Source organism: Capra hircus, chromosome 26 (genome assembly GCF_001704415.2).
Source record: "Capra hircus breed San Clemente chromosome 26, ASM170441v1, whole genome shotgun sequence".
Classification (NCBI taxonomy): Eukaryota; Metazoa; Chordata; class Mammalia; order Artiodactyla; family Bovidae; genus Capra; species Capra hircus.
Window position 1 is genome coordinate 41,899,990 of NC_030833.1, and position 12,701 is coordinate 41,912,690.

Here is a 12,701-nt window from a genome sequence, read left to right on the forward strand (position 1 = left end):
TGTTAACTCCTGACAACTTTGCAGAAGATAAATTATTTCCACGTTTTGTTTTCTTCCCTGATTCCTCTTCCTCCTCTTAAACCAAAACCATTATGGATCCTGTTTGTCTCAGCCCTCACACCGTTTCTGTCTGAGCCTTCCCACATTCTCAGCTCAGTTCAGTTGCTCAGTCGTGTCCGACTCTTTGCGAACCCATGAATCGCAGCACGCCAGGCCTCCCTGTCCATCACCAACATCCGGAGTTCACTCAGACTCACATCCATCAAGTCAGTGATGCCATCCAGCCGTCTCATCCTCTGTCGTCCCCTTCTCCTCCTGCCCCCAGTCCCTCCCAGCATCAGTCTTTTCCAATGAGTCAACTCTTCGCATGAGGTGGCCAAAGTACTGGAGTTCCACCTTTTAGCATCAGTCCTTCCAAAGAACACCCAGGACTGATCCCATATTCTAGCCCTATACCAAATTTATATGAAAGGGTTAACTACCATGTCTCGTTCCTGATGCTTCCAAAAATATGACATATCTTTCACTTAAGTTCAAATCCATACTTTAAAGTACCAATTGAATATGTTCATGTAAACAGCTCACCTTTACCTGATTTAAAACATATGTTTAAAACCAAAATATCAACATTCATGTCTCCAAGTCTCAGATTCCTTTTTCTTTCTTCCCTTTTCTGTGACTTATTCACCTGACCAGAGTAAACTATTTAGATATAAATGGCAAAAGAAAAACTAATCATTTGACTGCCCCAGCAAAGCATACCTGGCTTAAAGAAAGTCATGTAATTCAACTATTTAATTTTCCACTGTTTTTCCTTCCCTCATGCAGTCACTACTTTCTACAAAACTGTACCTAACTACAGCTTACACCTCTACTATGATCACTGACAACACAGCATGTATCAAATCAAGTCCAATATGCCTATTCAGAGTCTTCTAACAGTCAGCCACACATTTTATTCCTATTCTGTTCTCCATCTCTATATTCTTGTCCAGCTCATTTCCTTCTGCTGTGCTTCAATTCAAGCTATTTCCTACTGCCTGTAATTTTCTTTAGTTTAAAGGCCAATCTAAATTGCATGCTTTCTCCAATGTTCAATAAAGAGCTGGACTTCCTTTATAAAAGTATTTGACAACTCCCCCAACTTGATTTTTCTGAATATACTGTTTGTAATTTACATGTACAACCACACATTTAGTTATATACTACAGCTTTACTAGACAGTATTGAATCATAGTATGTAAACAAAGAACTAGAAAATTGGTAAAGATTAAACAGATCTCAGTAGTAACTTGCAAAGTTTAAATATAATACTAAGGGGTCCAATATACACAGACACACACAACACACGTGGTTTAAAGGCAGAGCACAGCTGTAGAGAAGAGCTGACAGACGTTTGCTAGAGAGACCAATATGGAAAAATAAATTAGAGTAGATGAAATTACTGAACTAAATGTGTATTTCTGTAATATTTTGTACCTTGCCATGTGGCTCTTACACTGATATCTAACACTATAGGAAGAACATGAGTTTTTTTGCGTTTTTTTTTTTCCCTTTTCCCTTCTCTGCTATAAATCTAAGTTCGTATGTCAATCACCTCTTGACAGCATAGTACCTTGTACTCAGCAGTTTTTAAAATTGTACTGAGATGACAAAAACATCAATGAGGTCTCTTTGAAGTCTTCCACGTGCTATGTTAAGGTCTTTGATAAATAAAATTAACTTGCCCTAAGAATACAGGAAAGATCTAATGAAGGTGATCACACCTGACAACATAAACAACAAAAAGAAATTAACTGCCTAGGTATAAATTAATTCAGCGTCACAAGGCTTTTAAGTTACATAAATACTGTAAGAAGAAAACTTTAGGCTAAAAAATAAAACCACCAACAAATTGCAAAGTATCACTGAAATACTGTTAGAGGTATTAGAAAAATAACACAATTACATCTTATCTAGAAACTACAAAATTGTATTCTAAATAAACAAAACACAGTTCTTAAACACGAAATGCAATAGGAAACGGCAACCCACTCCAGTATTCTTGCCAGGAAAATCCCATAGACAGAGGAGCCTGGCGGGCTACAGTCCATGGCGTCACAAAGAGTCAGAAAGAACTGAGCACACACAGACACAAACATGAAAATACGACTAATCACTTCCAAGACAGAAACTAATACAAAAGACTCTAACAGAAAAAAGCAGCACAGTCTGTTCTTTTATAGGGCTGTATTAACACTTCCACATGTTCTCTCGTGACCGCCTGCTCAGGGTCAAGGTTTTAAGGTTCCTATCAGTCTAGCTTAAGAACTCTGGCAAAGAATAGGAGAGAAGCATAAAAGGACCAGGAGGCCTGAGGTAGGCTTACAGAAGTCAGGATGAGAGAGAAAGGCAGACATCAATGACATGATCTTCTTTAAGCACTTTCCTAGGAAGTTTCAGATTTCAGAATATCCTCGTATTATTGATAAACAAAGACAAAGAGAGGTGTGGTAGATGATGTGCCCTTGGTTACACAGCACATTAATGACAACTCTAGCACTGGAGGGAGACACAGGGGTCTCAGTCACTTAGTCATGTCCAACTCTTTGTGACCCCAGGGACTGACTGCAGCCCGACAGGCTCCTCTGTCTATGGGATTTGCTGGGCAAGAACACTGGAAAGACTTGCCATTTCCTCCTCCAAAGCAATCACGCTCGAGGGCACCCATGGATCAAATCCACGTCTCCTGTACTGGTAGGTGATTCTTTACTACTGAGCCATTTGGGAAGCCTCTTTAGCACTGGAACTCAGATCTAAAGCTAGGCTTTCTCTAATACTCCATACTCAATCAATATACTTCAGCATGTTGCTATGTCTTATAACTGTTTTCTTTTTAACGTCCTTATCACCATTTCTATTAACATCTGGTCTTCCTAAGATACTGAGGAATTGGTTCCTACCCTAACACCACTGAAGTGCTGAATCTCAATGCTACTCATACTGAATCACTGACAGGACAAGCTTTAAGTCACCAAGTCAGAATATAGGCTGCATTTGGTGGTTGTGGCATGGAATACTTCTTCCATAAATATAATACGGCTTCAAAGTCTTTCAGACCCAATGGTCTGGGCTTCCTTAGGCCAATGTGTGCTGAACAGCTGAGTTAAGTAATCAGTTTGGACACCTCAGAAATATACAAACTTGCATAAAGTTTAAGTGTGGTAAATTTCTTTACAGACTTTTTATAAACTTCTACATATGTTAAGAAAAGTGTTACAGTAAATGAGAGGATGAGGATTTAGAGCACTTACTGCAAGTTCCACCACTGAACATTGGAATAGTTTCAAACATCATCTTGTGAAACAACAGTGCCACTGGTCTGTAATCCAGATGATTCTTTAACAGGTAGCTATAATAATACACATAGCGCCTCTGACTGGGAATAGTTACTCCCTGGTGAACAGACAAAAAAAGACAGAAAGGCAAAGTCAGAAGAAAAGTTTCATTGTGTCTGCTGAAGAACATATATACGTTAAAAATTTGACCTTAAATGATCTAACATTTAAACCTAGCTTGGTAATAGAGTAAATCAAAGCAACATCAATATGAAGGAAATATCATAGTAACTCTCCTCCCTTAAAATCAATTATCACAGCACTCCCATCTATTCAATGGTCACAACAACCTTTGAACCATGCACCCAATAAGCAAAGGCCAGTGCATATCCAAAACAACTGTCAAAAGCCTTCACACATAGGGTTCCCCCCAAGGATTTATAGAACAAAATTCCTCACAAACCTGGATACTTATTTTCTAGGCAAAAGAATCAGCAAACTAAATAAAGACATATTGCCTTTATGAGACAGAAATAGCAGCAGCGAAAAAGATGTTGGCTTTAGAACCCAACAAAAACAAGAGTATGTGGCTGACACAAATGTATGCTATAATCTGATAACGGTACTCAGAGGTGTCCCTGAGCTATGTTACCTTGGAAATACATAATGTTTCAGAAAAGTTAAGTATGTTCTTGTTCAATTGCGAAGTCATGTCTGACTCTTTGCGATCCCATGAACTGCAGCATGTCAGGCTTCTCTGTCTTTCACTTCTTTCACTATCTCCTGGAGCTTGTTCAAAATCATGTCCACTGAGTTGGTGAGGCCGTCTAACCATCTCATCCTCTGTCATCCCCTTCTCCTCTTGCCCTCAAACTTTCCCAGCATCAGGGTCTTTTCCAATGAGTTAGCTCTTCGCATCAATCAGGTGGCCAAAGTACTGGAGCTTCAGCTTTAGCAGCTGTCCTTCTAATGCATATTCAGGGTTGATTTCCTTTAGGATTGACTGGTTTGATCTCCTTGCTGTCCAAGGGACACTCAAATATACAAATGCTAAAAAATATATACAATTCATGTGGTGTTTAAATGGAGACCCTGACTTACCTCAAGAAAAAAAAAAATCTAATGTGGGCAGCAACGCATTCACTAATGGGCTGCGTAAATGAGGTATTAGGGAACTCACTGAAGGTTTCCTTTCCTGTCCCACAATATTACTTCAGGAAAATTTAAACATTCAACCTAGAATTTGCAGTAGTTCTCGTTTAGATGCTGTATCAGCATCTAAATTGCCCTATGTTGTAAAATCTCTGGGCTTTTATGCTTTCCTTCTCCAATGAATAGTAGAAAGCACATTTATGTAAGTTTAAAGATAAGTATGTTGAATGGCAGGTATATAGGTATTCATTTCAGTACTTTCATAAAGGTTAGTATGATTTTATTACAATTAAAAAATACATAAAGTGCCAAATAATGGATAAAAGTCACTTCAAAATCTAAGATTATGGCTATAGCACAAAGATCATTTAATCAGGAGACTTGGATGTGAATGCTGATAGTCAAAACACAAATTTTGTTTCTTCAGGAAAATGAAGACAATAATACTACCTTCACGAGATTCTCATGGGGATTAAACACTAAATGAAGTTTACACAAAACCATGCTAAAACAACAAAATGTTACAGAAATCCGAATCAGTGATTTTAGAAATTCTACCAAATATTTAAGGTATAATTTTTGGAACTGTAGTATTTTTAGTTCTACGTATTTTCTTAAACAAACAGAACTAAAACTATGTTATTTTAAGAGCTGCTACAAATACCAATGTAAAAATTTATCATTAAATTTTAAAAACTGTTAAGCTTAAAATTATTCTCTATATTATATTACTTAATTCCACTTAACCTTGTCCCCCCAAAAAACCCTTTTCATGTTTATCAAGATAAAATACAGAATTGCAAAGCAGGTTGGGGGAAACAGCACACAGAAAATGGATGGGGGGGAATCTTTTTTGAACCATGTATATTTATAACCTAGTCTAAAAATTAAAATCAAATTAAAATTTAAAAATTAAATCAATGGAAACCTTTAAGACGACCAAGCTGTCAAGTTATTTATTGGGGTTTAGTGGAATGAAAGATGGTCTTTTTCGTCCTTATCTTCATTCTTGGTATAAGTGTGCATGAAATAACTAGAAGATTTTCAAAGTTTTAATTTTATTCAAGTAGCAAGTGATTGGTAGTTTATCTGTAATACAGGTTTTAGAAACTCAGTTAATCCTTAACAAAAAGGCAAATGCATAGAGAAAAAATACTATGAATCTAATAGCTGCTAGCAATGAATGAGTAGTTAATGTGTAATTACAAGAATCAAAATTACTGACACATTTCAAAGAAAAATGCTGGAAAATATAATTTAAATGTATTATTTTACTATCAAATTATGTATAATTAGTCTTCTGTATCTTAACTTTGCAATCCTGATCTGTTAGCTAACCAGCATCTCAAATTCAATGTGCCCAAATTAAGAGAAATTTAAAACTTGTGGAGAGATTAAAAGCTTCACAGATACAGACAAGCAAATGCTCGGAGTTCAGCACCGCCAAGTCAGGTTAGTTTTCTGTTAGGTGTCTACATTTGGTAATACATAAACTCTAGCTTTGTTTGGGAAAAAAAAAAGTTGGAAGGTCCAAATGTGTACTATAAGCCCTTGAGATGTTGTCCTCACTCTATTCTTGTCTCTCACAGCAGAGATGCACCTAACTAAAATTTAAATAACAATACAATGAATCACAGTGTAATCTAGGATTTGAAAAAAAATGAGTAAAACTTCCACACTAAGTTGACAATGTGATTTATAGCGTTTTGAACATCATATATCCTGAATGCATACACTGGAAACAACGATTCATGTGCACGTTTTACCTACAGCATCTTGAATATTAAGATTAAATTTAAATAGATATACATATTTTTAAAAAATCTAAGAAATGAACTTACTGATCTTAAAAAAAAGGGCTGACCTTTAAAAGCTCTTGAAGATTAAAAATTACATGTTCAAATTTTTCCATTTTTCATTAAATTAAGACTAATAAAATCAATTCTATTCTTGAATTAGTAATTTTAAAGCTAAACTGGTCTATAACTACATCCCCAAAATATAGTTCTACTCTCTACCACTGAATATTCTCCTAGAAAATTACTTATATTCTTTTCTTCCTCAAGTAAAACATTGAAATCACTTTAATTTTAGCTAAACTCAGCATTCTACGGTTGGCTGAGCATCACATTCCTGGCCATCATCTCAAAAAGCAGCCACTGCCTCTTCAATCCCCTTTTATTCACTGGCCAGGAGGATGTTTAGTGTTCCTCCCACTCTTCCTCCTAACTTACATTTCTACTGTCTTTACTTAGCCTCCTCACCAATGCCAAATCTGTATCATTCAATAACTCTTTCCCCTGGGATACACTTATTAACACTTGACTACAATGTTTTCAGCATTTTGTTTATCCACCTCTCTTTCTGTCCAGTCCCAAACATCACCATCAAATAACTAAGTTCTGATTTTACTGGAAACCCTGAGGTAACCCAATGTGAGCACCCTCAGAATTATTTTCTCTCACCTTAAAATCTTTTTAGTGCTGATATTTTATAGAAGTGTCTCTTCATGTTCACACTGGTTCCATTTTTGCAAGTGTTCTATTAATTATCGCCTCTCTGACATCGGCCTTTATTCTCTCCACCTGTCCATCCTAATAAAAAGCTCAGATAACTCATCCTTTATCCAAAATAAGCAAACAACTCTAAGGCCAAAAACCTATTCTCTCCCCAAATCTTATATCCCTCTCAAACTTCCATCTTCTCTCTCTTTACAAACTCTTGGAGAGAAGTCTCCTTAACTCTTGGAAATCTGTTAGCATAAGGCTGATTTCTTAAAGGTCTTTAGTTCTAATGGTCATTAGTGGTCATTTTCTATTGTTTTCCTACTACCATTGTGGCTCATTTGTTTGGCTGCCATTCTGAAAACTCCCTGCTTCTTTCACAGGATACACTCTCTAAAGGTATTTTCTTATCTTTATTGGCTATTTCTTCTCTTCTTGTCCCCCCAAAATCGATCTCAGCTATCCCCTCTTTATATCAATCCTATCTACTTCAGTCTCAGTTCAGTCGCTCAGTTGTGTCTGACTCTTTGCGATGCCATGAACTGCAGCACACCAGGCCTCCCTGTCCATCACCAACTGCCGGAGTGCACCCAAACCCAAGTCCATTGAGTCGGTGATGCCATCCAACAATCTCATCCTCTGTTGTCCCCTTCTCCTCCTGCCCTCAATCTTTCCCAGCATCAGGGTCTTTTCAAATGAGTCAGCTCTCCAAATCAGGTGGCCAAAGTACTGTAGTTTCAGCTTCAACATCAGTCCTTCCAATGAACACCCAGGACTGATCTCTTTTAGGATGGACTGGCTGGATCTCCTTGCAGCCCAAGGGACTCAAGAGTCTTCTCCAACACCACAGTTCAAAAGCATCAATTCTTCAGAGCTCAGCTCTCTTTATAGTCCAACTCTCACATCCATACATGACCACTGGAAAAACCATAGCCTTGACTAGACGGACCTTTGTTGGCAAAGTAATCTCTCTGCTTTTTAGTATGCTGTCTAGGTTGGTCATAACTTTCCTTCCAAGGAGTAAGCGTCTTTCAGTTTCATGGCTGCAGTCACCATCTGCAGTGATTTTGGAGCCCCCCAAAATAAAGTCAGCCACTGTTTCCACTGTTTCCCCATCTACTTCAGTAGTTTAATTATAAATCTTACACATTAACTCCAAAAACTGTGTCTCTCAATATGACTTCACTCCTCACTCCCAGTCCCGAATTCACATGGCTGGACATTTTGAGCTGGAAATCTCACAAGTACGTGAAAAACAATATATCAATATATCAGAGCTGAAGCTTTCATATTCTTGCATGGACCAACGTCTGTTAGTTACTCACTGTTTTCTCCAGCATCTGAGGGCCAAATCTCTTCTAATACCATCACTATCATAGAGCAAAGGAAACACACTTTTCATTTGACAAAAATATAAGATTAATCACATAAACAATTAATTCAAAATGTTAAATGGCTTCCCAGTGTCTACCCAAATAAGAACAAGTTTATCAAATACTGTAATTCTTCATGTTTGTTGTTTAGTTGCTAAGTCATGTCCAACTCTTTCACAACCCCAGGCTCCTCTGTCCATGGGATTTCCCAGGCAAGGATACTGGAGTGGGTTGCCATTTCCTTGTCCAGGGAATCTTCCTAACCCAGGGATCAAACCTGTGTCTTCTGCTTGGCAGGCAGATTCTTAACCACTGAGCCACACCAGAGAAGCTCGTAATTTTTTAACAAACATAAAAATAAAGTCCAACTTCATTTTCTACTCTTATCTCTCACAACTCCTTTCCACATACTCTTACTTTTGGCCAAACTTTTAACCTCCCCTGTATTATGCTTTCTGGTTTTAAAAATGTTATCCTTATCACACTGAGGTAGGAGGGCAATGTGAGCAGTCCTCTGGGAAGTTACATCCCTTCCAACACCTGGACCAATTTAAATAACATAATTATTTGATGCTTCAAGGTATTATAGCAGGCTGAAATACAAATCTGGTACTTAATTCTTGAAGGCACTTACACATTTTCACTCTTAGATGGTCTATTCAGACTTTGTATTTCACCTTGAAACATTTATGATAACACACTTATTAAGAAAGTCATGGTACATATACACAAAGGAATATTACTCAGCTATGAAAAAGAACACATTTGAATCAGTTCTAATGACGTGGATGAAACTGGAGCCTATTATACAGAGGAAGTCAGAAAGAAAAACATCAATACAGTATATTAACGCATATATATGGAATTTAGAAAGATGGTTATGATGGAATTTAGAAAGATGTCTCACCCTATAGGTGAGACAGTGAAAGAGACACAGATAGAACAGACTTTTGGACTCTGTGGGAGAAGGAGAGGGAGGGATGACTTGAGAGAAAAGCAGTGAAGCATGTATATTACCATATGTGAAACAGATCACCAGTGCAAGTTCAATGCGTGAATCAGGGCACTCAAAGCCGGTGCACTGGGACAACCCAGAGAGCGGGGATGGGGAGGGAGGTGGGAGGAGGGTTCGGGATGGGGCCACATGTACACCTGTGGCTGACTCATGTCAGTGTAAGCAAAACCACCACAAGACTGTAAAGTAATTAGCCTCCAATTAAAATAATTTTTAAAAAACTGTCCATTTTCCACTGACATTTTCAAATTCATTAGCATAGATCTAAATATAATTTTTAATACCACTTTCACACTGTAGTTCTACCTCCTCTCTCAAACCTAACATCTGATTTTTCTGTTTTCTCTTTTTCCTTTGATTGGCTTCCAAAAAGATGTATTGATTTTAATGGCATTTTTATACAATCAGTGTTTGGATTTATTAGTTCAAATGGCTTACTGTTTGCTAACTCATAAATTTATATTTTCATCTTTATTAATCCATCTCTCTACAATTTGCTATTATCTTAAAAATAACTAATATGAATTTCTATTTCTTCAATGACCAAAAATTATTTGAGTTTTTAAGTTTCCAAATAGTTGATTTAGTTTGATTAAACATTTTAACAAATTTTCTCATTCTACTGAATCATAACAAAGGGATGGAGCTTATATATTTCTACTTGGAGATGAGATTTTTACGGTTGGCCTAATGAATTAATAACTTTTTAAAATGAGAAAACCAATATATTTTATGGGAGTTCATTATATTATTCAAGGACTCTACATATCTTCTTACTTTGTATCTTTCTGGTCTTCAAGTGAGGGTTCCCCAGGTGGCCCAGTGGTAAAGAATCTGCTCGCCAGTGCAGGAGACACGGGTTTGATCCCTGCGTCCAGAAGATCCCCTGGAGGAGGCAACAGCAATGCACTCCAGCATTTTTACCTGGTGTATCCCATGGATAGAGAAGCCTGGTGGGCTGCAGTACACGGGGTTACAAAGACTCGGACACAACTGAGCAAAGGAGCACGCACGTACAATCTTAAAGTACGTTAAAAAGATTTCTACTAGCGTTGCCATCAATTTTTCTAATTTCTTCCAGTTTTTGCTTAATATATTGTGATGTTATGTTTAACACCCTATCATTGCTAAATCTGCATTGTGGAGTGTGCCCTGTGTTAATACAAAATGGTATTCTTGGTCTAGTCTTACACATTTTGCTGTGCATCAACCCTCTTATATCATCTTCTTCAAGATGAACTTACAATCTAGATTCCTCAGTTTAAAAAGTAATTTTCTTCCTCAGTACTCACTGGGACATCTAAACTCAGAAACAATGTAAATGTTTTAACATGACACTGTTTGCTTGAAAATTTGGAAACCCATGTTTCAGAGTGATCACAGTAAGATTATTACAGGAAAGTAATTCAACAAAGGAAGAAATATGGTTCTTAAGAATGGTGATTATTACAATGACATCATATAACAGTGTATGCTTAGATGCTCAGTCGTGTCTGACTCTGTGCAACCCCATGGACACAAGTTATTGTATATTAAGCTACAACTACAACCACTTTATAAGATAGATCTCTTCTATTTTAAGGATAAGAAAACAGTCCTAATGTACATAATCACTTTGTTAAAATACAAGATCTGAACCTAAATAAGAGTCTATTTTTTTTTTACTCCTATGTCCTGGGTTTTCTAACAGTATGCATGCTAACTATGTAAACTGAAAGATGTCACAACCTCTCAGAACTCTTGTTTTTCCCACTGACAAAAGACCTCCAAAGTTTAGAGTACTACTGTGCTTCAGTTTGATGAAACTAACTATAAACAGTGTGCTGAACAGTGGTACATTAACCACAGAATCCTTGAGAATAATATGAAACAGAAAACTGCTGCTTTTCTCTTTGTGTAGCTACAGGTTTATATGCTGTCTACTTTGGCAACTGCAATGGGAAGAGAGCAACGATGCTCTCTGTGTAGCATCCTTTCCCCTTTGGGATGCTCTCTCTCTCCCTGTGACTTGCGGGGAGAAAGAGGTGGGGCCTAGTCTTCAGCTTTGGATATATGCCCCAAGCCTCTGGCTAGAATGTTTGGTTAAGGATCGGGACATACCCTAGTTCAGGTAAACTGGAACCTAAACCAGAAATTTTTGCTTGAATTGTAGCTCTCGTCCCATTGCAGTTGCTAAAGCAGCACGCAAACCCGGAGCTACTACCTTGCCATTACTTGTGAAAAGTCTGCCTAAAATAAAGTATAGAAAGATGAAAAAAGAGAGTTGAGAGACAGATTTCTGACATATGGTAAACATCTAGCTCCAGGTCAGAGTTTTTAGGTTTACACAAGCCAATAAGTGTCTCCTCATGTTTAAGCTATTTTGAGTTGGGTTTCTGTGACTTGAAACTGAAAGAGTTCTAATACATTAAAATACACTTCTTTTTTCCTTTTTAAAAATGTCTATTTTTACTTTGGCTTTGGGGATTATAATAATAAAACTAATTTGGATAGAAGAACATAGTACAGTAAAAAGAATACTGGATTTGAGGTTAGGAGACATGGTTTTCAGTTATTACACAGATTAAATGACCAGGGGAAAATGATCTTTGCAAATCTATTTTACCATTTATATTAAATGGGTTCTGAATTAAATAACTGCCAAGATTCTTCATGGTTCAGTGGTAAGGAAACCACCTGCCAATGCACGAGACAAGGGTTTTGAGCCCTGATCAGTAAGATCCTCTGGAGAAGGCAATGGCAACCCACTCCAGTATTCTTGTGTGGGAAATCCCACAGACAGAGGAGCCTGGGGGGCTCTGGTCCATGAGGGTGCAAAAGAGTCCGACATGACTTAGTGACTAAACAACAAAAGATTCTTCAAGGTATAATAACAACTTTATGCATATTTAGATCGGATAACAGCGAAACACAAGTTTAGCCCAGGAGAATTACTGTGTTAGAAAAAATAAAAACGTTATAGTCAGCTTTATTAAACAAAAAAAGAGGATAATTATAGCTTACTTTGTTTGAAATGAAAAGATGAGAAATTTTCATTAGGTTACCATATGGGGAAACTTAATAAATAGACCAGAAAAAAATAACCTGATTATACTAGCACATAAATTCATTCCTCAAAGAAACTAGAAAACTTCCTCTTCTTGGGGTCACTCAGAATAAAGTGTCTATTACTTTCTAGAAGACAGAAGTCTTCATTAAAGATAAGCTAATGAATTCATGTATCGAGATCATAACACACAAGAACTTTAATAACTGCTTTGAAAACAAACCCTATCAAAAAGAAAATCAAAATCTCAAAATTTTTTCCTAGAAGTTAAAGAAAGTAAGTATTAATGCATAC

General features: G+C 37.1%; 1 protein-coding gene across 3 annotated transcripts in view; it reads right to left on the bottom strand.

The window, feature by feature from the left end:
- Positions 1 to 12,701, bottom strand: part of PTEN (phosphatase and tensin homolog) — a 101,923-nt gene that overhangs the window by 13,136 nt on the left and 76,086 nt on the right. For 2 of the 3 annotated variants that reach the window (XM_005698175.3, XM_018041335.1), the window contains one exon: positions 3,294 to 3,435. In XM_005698175.3, coding sequence (XP_005698232.1) covers positions 3,294 to 3,435 — 142 coding nt within the window. Of the gene's footprint in view, positions 1 to 3,293; positions 3,436 to 3,969; positions 4,052 to 12,701 lie in introns of those variants that run through there. The other variant, XM_018041336.1, reaches the window with a different exon arrangement.